Source organism: Peromyscus californicus, unplaced genomic scaffold (assembly GCF_007827085.1).
Source record: "Peromyscus californicus insignis strain IS unplaced genomic scaffold, ASM782708v3 Scaffold_12__1_contigs__length_115047231, whole genome shotgun sequence".
Lineage (NCBI taxonomy): Eukaryota > Metazoa > Chordata > Mammalia > Rodentia > Cricetidae > Peromyscus > Peromyscus californicus.
In genome coordinates, this window is record NW_026294413.1 from 50,783,955 (window position 1) to 50,800,595 (window position 16,641).

The 16,641-nt window shown below is 38.5% G+C and overlaps 2 protein-coding genes across 4 annotated transcripts in view; one reads left to right on the plus strand and one right to left on the minus strand.

Annotated features, from left to right (window-relative positions):
- Rb1 (RB transcriptional corepressor 1) overlaps nucleotides 1-16,641 on the plus strand; it is a 137,336-nt gene that overhangs the window by 94,169 nt on the left and 26,526 nt on the right. The window lies entirely within an intron of this gene.
- Nucleotides 3,847-5,903, minus strand: Lpar6 (lysophosphatidic acid receptor 6). Its single transcript, XM_052732780.1, has one exon. The coding sequence runs from the start codon at nucleotides 5,111-5,113 to the stop codon at nucleotides 4,079-4,081; it is 1,035 nt and encodes a 344-aa protein (XP_052588740.1). The 5' UTR covers nucleotides 5,114-5,903; the 3' UTR covers nucleotides 3,847-4,078.

Consider the following 16,641-nt stretch of genomic DNA (forward strand, 5'->3'; position numbering starts at 1 on the left):
GTGTGTGTGTGTGTGTGTGTGTGTGTGTGTGTGTGTAGGTGAAACACATATGGAGTATTGATTAGAACCATATGAATAAGTACTCTGTAGGTACTACATAAGCAAATAAGTAATAGGAGGGTTTGCCTGGAGTTAATTTCCTATTCTTTTATTAATTGATTTGTTACCTTGTGATATTCTTCTTTTATTAAAAAAAGAAGGGGGGGGGACTGGAGAGATGGCTCAGGGGTTAAGGGCATTAGCTGCTCTTCCAGAAGTCCTGAGTTCAATTCCCAGCAACCACACAGTGGCTCATGACCATCTATAATAGGATCTGATGCCCTCTTCTGGCATGTAGGCATACATGCAGAGCCCTCATACGTTAAATATAAGCAAATAAATAAAATTTAAAAAATAGGGTCTGGAGAGATGGCTCAGAGCTTAAGAGCTCACATTGCTCTTGCAGAGAACCCAACATCAGTTCCCAGTATCCAGACTGGGTGCCTACAAGCACCTGTAACTGCAGCTCCAGGGGATCTAAGACAGACAGACAGACAGACAGACAGACAGACAGACACACACACACACACACACACACACACTTGCATGCACACATGTGCACACATACACAGAGTTAACAATATTAAAATTGCATCTTTAAAAAATAACCAGATAATGAGTAAAAATAGTAAGATAAAATAGAATTTGAGAACTCATATTTATATGAATATGTGTAAGTTGTTCTGGAAAATATTGCTGATTGAGCCATATTGTTAATCACCAAGTAATTGGTCAATTTAAATATGTTCTATAGCCGTAAGTTTCTTGATTAGTCCTTTTGAATTTAGAACATTTTAGAAGTCATATTACTGTTGGGTAATTCAATTTTCAGGCTATCTCAAAAGAGCTTTTTAAAAACAAGTTATTTTAGGATTACTTTGAAATTTCATTTTTATCTGAGCACTTTTTTGTTTTTCTGAGAAGGGTTTCTCTGTGTAACAGCTGTGGCTGTCCTGGAACTTGCTCTGTAGACCAGGCTGGCCTCAAACTCACAGAAATACGCCTGCCTCTGCCTCTTGAGTGCTAGGATCACAGGCATGCACCACCATCACCTGGCTTCTAAGCACTTTTTATAATATGGTTTCAATACAAAAACTCATTTATAGTCAAGAATTGCAGGTCTTATCTTCTTTCATGATAATATCTGGAGTTGGATTGGCCTATAAGTATTAAAAAAAGTTTGGGTGCTGAGAAAGTGGCAAAGATTTTTGTAGGTATTAATAATTTAATATATGGCAAAAGATAAAGTTCACTGGGGTTCCACCACACATAACCAAAAGGCATTTTCTGTAGCTATTCCATCCATAAATCAGTCTTTCTGAAATGGAAACATGAACTCTGCTCTCTTTTCTGTTTTATAGTCCCCAAATGAGTGGCCAATTTCTTTAATCATCAATACTTATAATTAGGATTTATACTTCAAATTTTTTATAATATTTTGAATGTAAATATTAAGGCTTGTTGATCGCTTTGGTAGTTTCTTGATCTTCTTTATTTTTCTGTGGAAAGACAATGTGCAACATATATATTTTGTGGACTAGTTACTTGGTTTCTGTTTTCTCAGAAAAACTAATTTTTTAGTTTGGAACCGGTTTTTAGGATGTCATAAAGCTGTCTTCCATGACCACATTCTGGTCTTACTGTTCTTTGAAGGAAGGCAGTGTGCAATGATTGCTCTGTCATCTGCCCTTCATGAAGATACTGAAAACTGTTTGGGGCGGGCAGGAATGGGAGGACGAGACACTGTCATTTTAAAGGAATACAAAGTAAAGTTCTCAGTGTTTTAATACTAATATATGTTTGTGAGTGAAGGGGAAATAGGAAACCCTAAAATATATAATCTGCCTTACATTACATCACTCACAAAGGAAAATAACTTAAAGTTTGTTCTGATACTCTTTTGTCCAGATAGGTAAGTTTACTCAGTATTTTAAATTCTTTTTTTGGTTGTGTTGCGTATTACCTAGGGCCTTCCAAATGTTAGGTAGGCACTCTTTATAGAACTATATCACCTGCCTTTAGTATTTGATGTAGATGAGAAAATTACAACTTTTTAATCTGTTGTGATACTTTGTTAAGAATCTTAGAAAATTTGCTAGGTGGTAGTGTTGCTTTTAATCCAGCACCTGGGAGGCAGAGGCAGGAAGATCTTTGAGTTCGAGGCCAGCCTAGTCTACAGAGCAAGTTCCAGGGCAGTCATAGCTACAGAGTTCTGTCTTAAAAGAACCAAGAAAAAAAAAAAACCCTTCAAAACTTTTGATTCATGTATGTTGTTCACACAAGAACAATAAAAACTCCACTGAGCCTGCTACTAACCGTGATTTGATGACCACCTTTGTAGTATTTTAAAGTAAAACTCCTACTTTGAGATTTCCCTTAGGGTTTTCTCATTTTCCCTGAGCAGGGAAAGTTCTGAGAAATCCAGAATCCAGAACTCCATGATCCTTTCCTCTTGATCAGTAGACTGCTAGCTGCTTTTCACCTCAACAGCGTTAGGATTAAGACTGCTAAATGGGCTTCTTTCCTTTAGGGTGATGCCAACTACAGGGACCTTAGGGCAGCTGAAGTAAACTTGTTCCCAGCATGCATATATATATATGCATATATATATGCATATGTGTAACACACACATACTTCTTTTAGGATATGCTTATCACCAGTTTGTTTCTTGTTAGGGGTTTATTTCGCCTTAGTTTTACCTATAAACAACTCTGAGTCTCTAAAGAAAACTTCCATGTACTGTGCTATTTATTACAAGGAGACTTGCCCAAGATAGAAAAAGATCATGGTTTATCTGAAATCATTGCAGCCTAATCTCAGAAAAGAAGTAAATTTAAGTATTACAACATAGATGTCCATACCATAGTCAAACTTCAAAGATTAAGGTAGTTTTACTATAAAGACTGAGTGCAGAATTCAATTACATATCATTTTTCTAAAAGTAAACTTTCTTTTTCAGTTAACTTTGGAAATGCCGAATTGGGAGAGGGTATGTTGAAAAAAAGAAAGTTTTTATGTAGCTGGTACTTTTCTCTAAAACATGCCTTCTATGTTGTATAAAATGAAAATGTAGCTGTGGTTAGTTATTTCGTCTCCTAGGTTTGTTGCTTTCTATGTAAGGAACTGTGTCCTCACTTAATACATTTCATGTTAACATTTTTTCTTTCACTTGAAATAACATTTTCAGTCACCTAATATTTGACCTAAAATGAGAGAAGACAAGAAGTAAAAAATACCTGGCTCTCCACCGCTTTCTAAAAAGTCCTGCACTTCCTATCCTGCTGACTTCTGGACCAGCATTACTGGAAGTGCACGTTTTTGTTATACTTTCAAATCAAAATAAATGTCTGGCACATTTTACTTAGTAAAACAATTTACCTCGCAAGGTTGCATTTTATTAGTTTCCTTACTTTAAATTTTTATGGAACATATCATTTTAAAATTGGGTGTTGCAGCCAGAATATAAATCAAAATAGTAATTTCAAAATATACTGTATAATTAGACACTATCTTTTTTATGAATTGTCTACAAAGTCAAAAATGTCATGCAGAAGACTACAATAGCTTTCTTGGGGGAAGTACTCTAAAAAGGTTTGACTATTTCAAATTAGTTTTCTTTCATGGTTTGCAGTTTTAGGTATGATAAGTACTTTTAACCTAAAATGAAATGGAAGTGAAATATTTAGCAAACTATTACTTAAACAACATCTGGGTTCAGTATAAAATCATTTAACAAATTTTTGAATTAAATCATTTCGTGTAATACAAAATTTTAAAAGTACAGATATCACATTATTTAAATCATAATTGCTCTTAGACTCTAACTTTAATGAGGAAAGAACACATTAAAGTGGTTCAAGAAAATAAAATGGAGTGCATACAAGAATAGAATGTAGTTTAATGTTTAACACACCAGACACAGACGTTCTTAAAAACATGTAAGCGTCCATACGTTCATTTTCTTTTGGAGCTGGAGAAAAGTTCCCAGAGCAGTTTTCACAGTTGAACGCGGAGCAGTCCCAGTAGTTAGTCAGGCAGCTTAGATTGCAGATTCACTATCAAATATCTTACTTTTTAAGGTTTGTAGGTTGTGCTGGATAAAATTCTCGGTGCCCTGCACTTCAGAGAACCTGGAGTCACTTCTTCTAACAGACCAGTTTTTCATTTTTATTGAATTCTGAATTGTGTCTGAAGTGAAGTAGTAAACAATGGGGTCAAAGCAACAGTTGGAAACAGCGATGCAGAGAGTGACTGGGTACATTGTCCTCACTGCAGCTATCACAGAGCAGTTAACAAGTGTCTGTGTTCTCATGAGAGAGTACAAAATAAGGTTGATGTTATAGGGCACAAAACAGAAACAGAAGATGACCAAGTGTACAAAAATCATTTTTAAAACTTTCGTTTTGTTCATTTTGCTCCGACTTAATGTAACAGGTTTATTTAAAGTTCTTAGCACCATACTAGAACAGGTTACGTTCAAAATTAAGGGGATAAAGAACCCCACTGTTTCAATGAAAATCACAATCCTGGAGAGATAGGTTTTCCATGTGGCTGCTGGGAAGTTCTCAAAGCAGGCTTCTGAGGTACTGTTACCCTGAGCGTGGGTCGACTGGAAGAAAACTGCGGGCGCACTTCCTCCCAGCACTGTGAACCACACAGCAATGCAAACAATCTTTGCATTTCGTTTAGTTCTTAAAGTCTTCGACCTAAATGGGTAGACGATTGCCAGAAACCGATCTACACTGATACAGGTTAAGAACAGAATGCTTCCGTACATGTTGGTGTAAAACAGCATTACTGAAATCTTACAGAGAAGATCTCCAAATGGCCAATTCCGTGTTGCAAAGTAAAAAATCCGAAATGGTAAAGTAAAGACGAAAAGCAAATCTGACATTGCTAGGTTAATCATGTACGTTGTCGTTTCATTTCTCACTTTGAGGGCACAGATGAAAATGTATATGGCAACACAATTGGCTATCAGCCCAAGCACAAACACCATGCTGAACATGCACCCATACAAAGAGTACTTAAAGGAGTCATCGTAAGGGCAGTGGGAGCCGTTGGAGCTTACCATTGTCAGGCAGTGCAGCCCACAGGGGGTCCTTTTGTCTGCGGCAGCAGGCGCCTTTGGTATGCAGATGTGGTGCTGGTATGCAGATACGGTCGCAGCAACAGCCAGTTTATTTGCAAATTATTTGCTTCTTTTCGTGTTCTTATAAATAATTTCTTCTCTGAAATCTTCAAAGAAAACATGAAACGTGTTGCTTAAAAGTTTCTAGTAGATTCTTCAGGACAATAGTCTCCTTTTCTGGTCTCCAGAAAATCCATGAGTCCAGAAACTGGCAGAAAGTGCAGTCAAGGAAGCCAACCCATAGAGCCACAAACGTAAGGAAAAGCTGTGTTTCAAGTTGGACACGATGGTCCTTGTGTAAACTTGTACTTCAGTCGCCAAAGTGAATATTCCAAAATTAAAATGTCTTCACGTTCAGAATGTCTAGGCATAAGTTATCAGTCTTACTTCAGAATCTTGATAGTTCCAGTCCGTCGTCCTCTGGCACTTCTTTCTTTTTATTCTGTTTTGGTATTTCTGCATTGATTCCAGGTGGCGGTAGGCAGAGTCTTTTAAAGGTTCCCGGATAAATTCCTAAGCGTGTTAGCTCTTGCTGAAGGAGGCCTTTCCGAGGTTGCCAGCTGTATTGTGAGATGGGCTGTCTCTGAAGAGAGCAAGAAAGGCTTCCTAGATTTGTAATATGACATCACAGGAAGAAGAGGCTGGGCTTGGACAAAGGAAGGCTTCGACCCAGTTGTTTGCAGTCCTTCTATCTGATAGTGTGTGTGCTGGGAATATACCTAGGAGGCTTGCAAATGGTCACTGGCTGTCCGGCTGAGCTAGGCATTAACTCTTTTTATGCCGAAATGCCTTCTGGGGATTCTGGCAACCTCTCCATAGTGGTCTGCTTTGTTTAGTTAGTGATGACTAAAGGCACGACCGTACGAGTTTATATATAAAAAGGGTTTGCTTGAAAGACTGCCAGTTCTGGCACTCTTGGCTTCTGGTTTCTGTCTGGTTTTGTTTTGTTTTTTAATTACTCATCAAGATTTAACTCAATTGGCATGGTTGTGAGTAGCTTTAATCCTGGATCTCTTTAGTTTTTGATAAACAGTGTTTTAACATTTTTTTGGAAACTGATATTTTAGAGCTATTTCAATTTGTAATACATCAAAGAATATATTAAGAATGTTTATTTTTCCTGGGTGATTATGCCTCAGTGGTAAGAACAGTTTGCTGCAGTATTACTTTTATTTGCCTATGACTTAATATAAGCATAGTGGGAAAGTGTACTTTTTAAAAAGGGCTTTCCCCCCTCTTAAATTGATTGAAATAATTTACAGAGAATCAGAGTCCTACTAACCTAAATTTAGATTCATGATTTTTATTTTCACTTCCCCTGTCTCTCCCTTTAGCTTCTTTCACATATTGGCTGTGTGTAGGGATGTATTTCAGATCTTACTTTAATTTTTAAATTCGGTTCTGTTGGAGCTGAAACTCATTTGTGGTCAGTTAAGGCATTTAAGAGCAAGTTTCTCTACACATGCCTTAGTTTAAATAATAAAGTGTAGTCACGTGTTCTATATCTGTTAATTCAGATTAATCCTAACGCTCAACAACTTTTGATGGTGAATTGTAATCTGTTTTGATTAGGAATTCATCTATGATCAAATAATGGAGTATTACCTACAAGCCAGTAGAGGTTGAGAGTCTGAATTTCCTTATTGCTTTTGATGTGGAAAGCAGATACATATGTGTTCGCATTAGAAGGCAGACAGGCACTCTGCTGCAGTCATGAACAAAGGAGTAGTAATAACAGTTTCTTCTCAATGGAGAGAAGGTTTCTGTTAATAGTTATTTAAGAAAAATAGAAAATCAGAGTGACCTACTTTTAACTTTCCTTATTGTCATTTTACATAATATATACAGCTATATGTCCTGGTACTATCCACTTTTACTTTCATTTTGAAAATGGTACTTTCTCAATTAGAGTATGAAAATACATTAGTTCTATACTGGAACACGCTTCCACATTTTGCTCCTGTTTCTGGACTGTTATTCACTTAACTGTTCATTTACAGTTTTTTCATGTTTTAATTATTGATGCTTAAAAATGGATATCCACTGTCAATTAGGCTTTTTATTATTATCAGTAATATATGTTTGTATTCCAGATTCCTGGCATTAACCTTTACTCTTAGTAAAAATTGAAGTGTTTGCTGATAATAGATTATCATTCTTCAGAATCTAAATTTACCAAATCAGGATGTTGGTGCCCTGCCCATCACTCACTTTGTTATGCATTTCCCTCTGAGACAGGGTCTTTCACCGAACCTGGAGTTAGCTTGCAGATGGCCATCCCTAGTGATCCTCCTGTCTCTGCCCTGCACAGCTCTGGAGTTAATAGGCACAGGCACAACCACAGCCTGCTTGCACACCTGACCCTCTTACCCAGTGAGCCATTGCTCCAGCCCAACCGTTCTTTTCAGTTCTTTTTTATACTGCCTATTTCTGGTTTTGCTAGACTCAATTTTGTATTACCCCTTCATTTTCACTGCCACAGTTTTAAATATAGTCAGGCAATTTTATCTATGTGAATATTATGTTTTACCTCCTTATTTCTAATCTTGCTGTCTTTCAATTACTTTCTTTCAGCCCAACACAAATCAACTTCATGAATCAAGTATAATTTTTCATTTATTCTCTTGTTTCCAAGAAGAATTTAAAGGAAATTATAATATTTAAAATAAATATAGTGGGGTTGGAGAGGTGGCACAGTGGTTAAGAGCATGTGCTATTCTTGCAGTGGACTCAGGACCCCCAGGACCTATGGTTGTTTACTCCTAATTCCAATTCAAAGATTCTGCCAGCTTCTTCTGGTCACATCAGGCATGAATGTGATACACACACACATACATATATGCAGGTTAGCACTCATTCACATAAAAGTAAATAAATCTTAAAAATAAGTAAAATATACTGTAGGCTGATTTTTAGGATGTTGTGATATGTAGATTACTTAGTAAAAAAAATAGTTGTGAAAGAAAGTCAGTGTAAAAGAGTTAATGATTTGCTGGATGTTGTGGTGCATACCTTTAATCCTTGCACTCAGGAGTTTTAGGACAGCCTGGTCTACATATGAAGTACCATGCTAGTCATAGCTACACAGTGAAATCCTGTCTCAAACAAGAAGAAGGTGGAGGTGCTGGAGAGATGGCTCAGTAGTTAAGAGTGCTTCCTGTTCTTCCAGAGGATCCAGGTTTTATTGTCAGCACCCACATGGCAGCTCACTGCTGTCTGTAACTCCAGTCCCAGAGGATCCAACACCCTTTTCTGACTCCGCAGGCATTGCATGCACTTAGTGCATAGCTATACATGGAGGCAAAACACCCATACACAGGGAGAAAAAACTTTTTAAAGAGTTGGTGCTTGAAGATGTGAGGGTTGGAATGTCATTCCTGTTGGAGCTCTACCTTGAGTATGCGTGAAGCCCTGAGCTCAATTTCCAGCAGCCCAGAATGTTAAAATGAAATTCTAAAAATGTGAGAAGTGCAAGCAATACCATTCTAAACTAAGGTATTTTAAAAAATATTCAGTTTAAATGCAATAAATGTTATCTAAAATAAAAATTTAAATAATAAATTTATTTACACAATAGTAAAATAATTAAAACCATATGGTAGTCTGAGATACAAGAGGAAGGTATGTGAAATAATATTAGAGAAGTGTGGGTGAAAGAAATCTGACACATTTTATTTTAAAAAGTATGTGTTGCCCTTATTGAGTAAATAGAACCATAAGAGTATCCAGGAAAAGTTTCCTTTTGTCTCTGAAATGTACTGTGCATCTTCACATGTGTACCCATGTGTGTGTTTTCTATTGACAGAAATACTTAGTTGTGAAAGGACATTTCTTGTTAGCTTTATTTTAGGAAAAGCACCAAACGTCAAATTGTGATTCTGGCTAAACATATTATCAGTTAGTAGATTATATATGTACATATATGGTTCAGTGATGGATTAAGCTTAACATTTTAGTGCAAAGAATCTGCTTCTAGTGACCTTGAAATCTCTAAGCCATTTTATATGCTCTTCCTTGGGTACTGGTTTTATCATAGCCTGAGACTGAAACACTATGACTCAAAACACATAAGAAACACTGATCTGAAGAAGGGGATCAGCAAATAATCTCTTCAAATAGTTGAAGGTTTTTCCTTTATAGAAAACCTGGAAGGAATCTAGACTGTGAGTTACTAGTGTAGATTCTTTATGCATGAATAAAAAATTGTGCTGTGTGTGTGTGTGTGTGTGTGTGTGTGTGTGTGTGTGTGTGTAGGCAATAAAATCATGGCTGTATATATCTTTTTCTGAGTGGGAGAGTACGAAAGTGTTGTGCAAAGAGCAGCCAGCAGAGAATGCAGGGCTTCCTGTACTGTCACTTCACTCCAGTGAAGGGGAATCTGGGTCCTTGGCTGTAAAAGAAAGGAATTAGGCTGTACAAAGTTCCCTTCCTGCTTCCTATTTCGTTCGGATTCTTTGAATTCTTTGAATGTTTAAGGTGTCACATTGGGCCTTTTCACTCTTCAGTATCAAGGAGTCACTTTTTAGCCTTAATGTTTAAGAATTTGTAATTTTGAAACTAGTTTGGGCAAGAAATATGTACCACAGAGGAGCAGGAGCAAGAGGAAGAAATGTGTGTAAGAGGCAGAATGACTGGGCCGAGTAGAAGTTCCTTATTGTACTCAGTAAATCAGCAGGAGCCGCATGCTTACGGAAAGTCACTCTCATTCCAGCACTCCTAATCCCAACCAGCTAATTTAGCGAGACCCTGGTGGAACCACAGGAAGTCTGAACCAGAGGCTGTGGGGGAGGGGCTGAACCCAGAGATAGCAGTGAGGGCCTAGGCCAAAAGAAAGTGGATGACTCCTCTGGGCCCACCACTGGTACTGTGAGACCATAGATCTCTGAAGTGGGGAACAAAAGCCAGTTCTGGTAGCTGGTGTCTATAATTCCAGCACTCCACAGACTAAGGTAGGAAGATGGAATGTTCGAAACCAACCTGGGTTACTTAATGAGTTCTAGGAGCTACACAGGGGATTATCTTATCTCAAGACACAAACATCTCCAGTTGCAGGTCTTGAAGGCTAGAGCCAGTGCTCACAATAATTAGTTCTGGTGTAATCTCATTAGTATAGTCCTATCACCTTTCCCACACAGAAAATTATTTATTCTTTGAGGAATTGATAATCTAGTCCACCTAAATTCCTATGAGAGCAGTACAGGGAATATCTTGGGACATAAGGGTTTAATTTGATTATGAAATCTTAGTAAACACTGACAAAGTGGGTTGCAGTTTTCAAAGATTTTTCAACTACTTTGGAAGAATGAAGAAGTAGTGGAAAGACCAATTAAACTAGGATCTTAGTGACCTGGTTTTTAATCTTTACCACTAAAATTTGACCTTTTTCAACTAATTTAACTTCTCTGTTCTATATGTAAAAAGACACTATCATTAGATTTCTAGAATTTTTTTCAGCCCTTAGCTTTCTGTTTTAAAATTTTAAAAAAATGCTCCTGAAGAAACTAGAATTTGGAGTTATGCTTTCCTTAGGATCGCTTAGTGGATAGATGATGGAGGATAACAGAGCTAGGACTGAGACAGGGCCTCACTACGAGTGCTCCGGCCAGTTCCTTAGGCACACTTGTCAAGTGAAAAAGTACGGCTCTGTACGTGCATAGTGGAAAAAACTCTAAGCTGGAGCTACAAGGATTTTTAGTTCCTAAATTTGGACTTTTCCTTGGACAAAAATCTATCCTAGCCATGCCCCTCTGACTTTATAGATGGTTTTCAGAACAAAATGAAGTGAAATAAATTTTGATTGTAAAATGCAAACAAACAAACAAAACCTAGATGGGTACAGTAAGCCGCCACAGTCAGATATAGGTTAAGCTGTAAGATGAGGTAGGACAGTGTGCTTTTGCTTCATTACATTTTATTAAGAAGATAAGAGTTCCTGTGCTTCATGCATGCCAGAAGAGGAAATGGTCCTAAGTGATGCCTTACATACTTTGTTAGTACAGATCATGGGTAACAGAAGCCAGTCTTAAAGTAGACAGAGGCTTGCCTTAGGAGAAAGACTTGTTTATTTGAGTTGGTTATTGATTACCTAACACACTGGATTAATTCTAGAATTCTTTAATATTGTAATAGAACTTGATCCTAAAACCCAAGAGTAGTCTGCTCAAGCCCCCGTTACAGAGTTCTATTTCCTTACCTCCCAGCCCCTGTGATTCCAGTTGCTTCAGTCACTCAAGCACAGCTGAAGAAGAGTGGCTTCTTCATATGTGTGTGAGAAGCAAATTCTTTGGCTGTGGTTGTTTATTGCCAGAGCTGGAACTGCAATCCTAGTTTCTTGGCATAACTCGAGTTCCCCATGTAATGATAAAGTGTTAGAAAAGGTTCTTTGGCCAGCTGGCCAAGGTCAGCCACTAAGAGATCACATCATGTCAACAGATCTAATAATGCAAGAGGTTTATTGGAGGAGAGGGGAGAGAAAGAAAGGCTGTGTCAAGTGGGGACATGGATAGACAGAGATGGGGAGACAGAAAGAACAAGACAGAGAGATCTCGGGCGACTGGGACCTTTGAGGGTGCTTGTGTCACTTTGCAACTCTTCTCATGGCATCCAAACAGTGCAAATACTTCACACCTGGCGGTGGGGCTAGGGATGACGTAAGCTGCTGCCGGCACTGAAAGGCTGACCAGTGAGTCATCAAATCCACAACACTCCACGGTATCATGTAGCTTCCAATATTTTTCCCCTGATAGAATATTGGAAATTTAATCAAAGCTTAGGTGAATATTAAACAAAGAAACTTTGTTTTTATGTTTGAATTATATAAGCTTTTTTTTTTTTTTTTTTTTTTTTTTTTTCGTTTTTCGAGACAGGGTTTCTCTGTGTAGCTTTGCGCCTTTCCTGGGACTCGCTTGGTAGCCCAAGCTGGCCTGGAACTCACAGAGATCCGCCTGGCTCTGCCTCCTGAGTGCTGGGATTAAAGGCGTGCGCCACCACCGCCCGGCCTATATAAGCTTTTTGAAACACTAATATGACTAATATGACTGAAATATAACTAATATCGATGGGTATGTGGCATAAGCCTTTAATCTCAGCACTTGGGAGGCAGAGGCAGGGGGATCTCTGAATTCAAGGCTATCCTGGTCTACAGAGTTTCAGGACAGCCAGGGCTACACAGAGAAACCCTGTCTCAAAAAAAATAAAACAAACAAAAAAGACTTCTGGTGCCTAGTGAGATGGCTCGGCACTTAAGTGCATGTGTTGTTTTCCCAGAGGACCTGGGTTCTACTTACGAAGCACATGGCGGCTCACAGTTATCTGTAACTAGCTCCTGGGATCCTGTGCTGTCTTCTGACTTCTGAGGGCACTAAACATGCATGAGGTATATCTACATACATGGAGGCAAAATACTCATACATAAAATAAGATAAATAAATCTAATAAAAGGAAAAAAGAGAGAAAGATTTCTGGGACTGGAGGGATGGCTCATTGGATAAGAGCACTGACTGCTTTTTCAGAGGACCTAGGATTGATTCCTAGCACCTACATGGCAGTTTACAACCATCTGTAACTCCAGTTCCAGGAATACAGTGTCCTCTTCTGGCCTCTGTGGGCACCAGGCATGCAGGTGGTGTACAGACACATGCAAGCAAAACAGTACCCACACAGAAAGTAATAATAAAAAGTTAAAATAAAGCCTTTATAGTATTTTGGGGAAAGGCGTATACAATTAAAAAAGAAATGGAAGTATGGTCCAGTGTAGGGCAGTGGTGGAACCTTTGCCTACCCAGTTTGGAAGCCTAGGTCAGATCTTCACTAAAAGGTTGGGGAGGTGGCTGAACAGTTAAGAGCACTCGCTGCTCTTCCAGAGGATCCTAGTTCAATTTCCAGCACCCACATCAGGTGGCTCATAACTGCTTATAACTCCAGCTCCAAGGATCTGATAACCTTCTTCTGACTTCTGTGGGCACATACATTCACATATAAATAAAAATAAAATTTACAAACAAGACAATAGATAAAAACAGGACACTAAAAGCCAAGTGTTACACAAAGTGTGAAGTTTTTAAGGAAAAAGATACAGCTTTAACCAGATAGTTCTGTTGCAGTCTCACCATGCAGTGGAAAGAAAATAATGTGATCTTATTATATTCATATTAAATACTTAATAGAGCATTTTCTTTTTTAAGATTATAATATAATTATGTCATTTTCCCCCTTCCAAGCGCCCCCCATTTAAGAGTATTTCCTAATAGAAAGAAACATGGTAGAATAAACTAACAAAATTAACCCATTCAAAACAAACAACATAAAACAGAGAGGGTCTGAATAAGCATGTCACTTTATCCTTAACTTAAAAGTAGTTTTAGTACCAAATTTAACATTTTTATGTTTAAAAATCTTTTACCTTCAGTACTGAAAGTGATTGAATATTGTATTTTTAAATAGATAGCAGATGTTTTAAATATCTAATGATATGAACATTATTCCAGATATAATTACAACCAGAAACATAATTTGACTTTAGGCATTTGGGCTCTTAATCCACTTAGATCCAGGGAAAGAGACTAGCTCAGTACTAATAGGAGCACACAGAGGTCTAGGGCTACTGGTGCGGTGCCAATGGTCATCCAAACCACAGTGAAGGGCCTATGAACACTTACTAGTTTGCCACTGCAATTACTGTAATCAACAGATGCCAATTCTGGGGACGTGTGAGGGTTTCCTATCAATACCAGATGTTGCCAGCACTGCCTCTGAGAGGCTGAAAACAAAAGAGCGGAAAGAGAGCGGAAGGACAGCCTCTATAGGAGCCCAGGCTTTTGTTGTTGTTGTTGGAGTTAAAGGGAAGTGGGCCCTTTTGACCTGACCGATAAAGGTTGCCCGATTGTTGTCCTGGTCACATACATTGGAAAACAGGACAGGCACCTAAAAGATCTTTCCTGTTGGGCTCAGGGCATTGCTCAGTGACAAAGCCCCTAGGTTTGATCCCCAGCACTACAAAATAACAAAGAAATAAAAAATACCTCCTCTTCTTATGCTTTCTTCATCTAGTCACTGATTCTGTTTATTCATACATGCAGGCAAAGTACTAATATACATCAAATAAATCTAAAACACTCATGATAGTAGGTAAAAAGCAAGGCCTACTCTGTGCAGCCGTAGGAAGCCAATTTTAAATATAGACACAAACATGCTAAAAGGAGGAGTTGAGTTTAGAAGCCTGAAGGAAATTAAGGATTACTAAGGATGATTCCCATATTTGTAGAGAGGTCAGAGATCAGGTGATTGATTGCATAGCTACCCTAACAGTACTGAGGAATCAAAGCTGCTTAGTGGTGAAGGGAATGAGTGTTCTTCACGTTGGGATGTGTTACAGTTGAGACATATGTGATCTGTTCACATGGGAATCTTTAGGGTCCAATTGGAAATGTGGACCTGCAGTAAAACAATGCTTTAGTACTGAATGTGTATTTGGAAGTATGTAGATGTAGTTAAAGCCATGACAGTAGCGCTAGCACCATAGAGAGCGGCAGAGTATCTAGAGCGATATCACTATTAAAGGGCCAAAGAAATACATGGAAAAGAACTAGCAGAAAGAAAGGCCAAGGCCAGAAGTTTTCTATTTTCTATCCTAGTTTCCTTTTGTGAGGCAGAACAGTGGCTTAGGATAGTACAAAAACATTTCCTGTAATGTGGATCCAATAATATTCCTTACAGCACCCAGCAAACAATAGCAGTTCCTGCTGTGGCTTCCCGCCTTGCTAGTTTTTCTGCCAGCACTGCAGGCTTCTCTCCTGCTTGGGCAGTCAGAATCTCTTTCTTTCAGGAGCACTGTGTCTGAGTAGTCTGGACATCCTCTAATCTCAGGAGAAGTTTGTGCTTGCTTTAGAAATAGGTGCTAATTATGGAAGGTCATTTAGAATACACTTACAGCTTCCACTTTTCTGACAGTATTGTTTATTTGATGAGATTCATACTAATCTTCCTGACAGTGAGAATCTGGCTTCCTTCACAGGATTAGGTACCAAAGCAGCAAGCGTGTAGAGAACAGTTGCGCTGACAGTTAGTTTGAGCAGATAAGTCATGTCGGGAGGCAGCTTGCCTGAGTCCTGAGAAAGCTGCTCCCCGAGTGCCGCCGGGTGGCAACAGTGCTGTAGAGTTTTACTTTCAGAAGTTAAGTATGCCATTGCATCTTTTCTTCATAGTGGTTTTAAGAATCAAATTGTAGCTGTATTAGTTATTGATTAAGGTATTAGTTGTTTATTGGCAATTAAAACAATAATGTTTATTATCATATGAATTGCTGAAGGTCAGGAAGCACCATAGAGGTGTGGCTTTGGCTTATATTTTCTCATGAGAGATCTTGAAGTTGTCAGCCAGCTTTACAGTCAGCTTAAGGCCTTACTGATTGACTTCAAGATTTACTCCCATGGCTGTTGGCATTGGCTGATGGCCAGAAGCTTTGCCACATGGACCTCTCCATAGCTGCTTGTTATATAGCAGCTGGTTCCCCCATCCCAGAAGCAAGATATCCTAAGATGACAATTGCCAGTCTTTAATAAGCTAACCTCAGAAGTCTCTTGCTGTCACTTTTGACATATCCCTTAGTCACACAGACTAATCCTAGCACTGTTTAGGGGTGAGTGATCTGTATAATACACAAGCATGTAAAGAATCACTGTTAGAAGTTATTGGATGATCCTGGATGCTAGCTGTGAAAGTTGCATGCTGTGTTTGCTAGAATGCAAATTCAGTCATCAGTTTTCTTATTTGTGCCATGCTGTTTTTAACTTACTCTACAATGTGGCCATATTACTTGCTAAAGTTACTGATATAAAATTTTTGCTAATGCAAAAATATTACTGAATGTTCATTATGTATCAGATCCTGGGATTTTACTTTGAAGATTCTTTCAAAGTCTTATGTAGAACTTGTTAGTCTCCTCCTTAGAGATCCTTAAGTGTCTTGTTTCCTTGTTATGCAATCTGTGTTTTAGTTTAGTGGAACTAATGATTTCTGTCTTAAGGGCTTATGTGCCAGGTGCCATTCTAAGCACTTTACATGTATCATCTTGTTTGTTATAGCCTTGCTATAGTTGACTGTACTTCATCACCAAAGGTTCTTAGGTTAGAATCTTGCTTCTCAGTGTGCTGATGTAGTTGACCTTTTAGCTAGAAGCTTGTTACAAGAGAGCGAGGTACCTCTTAGTGCTCTAGCTTCCTGTCTTACCATCTAATTGCTCCCTCTCTCACATGACTCCCTAACCAGGGTGTGATACAGGCAGGGAGGGTCTCATCAGAGCCTGCACCATGAGGTTACATAGCAGGCTCCAGAACTTGGAGCTAAATGAATCTTTTTGTAAATTACCTAGCCTTCGGGGATTTCATCTTAAAATGGAAAATGGACCTCTTTTTCTTATTAATGAAGTACATGAAGTTTCTCTTGGGTCATAATTCCTCTTCTGTTTCTGAGCC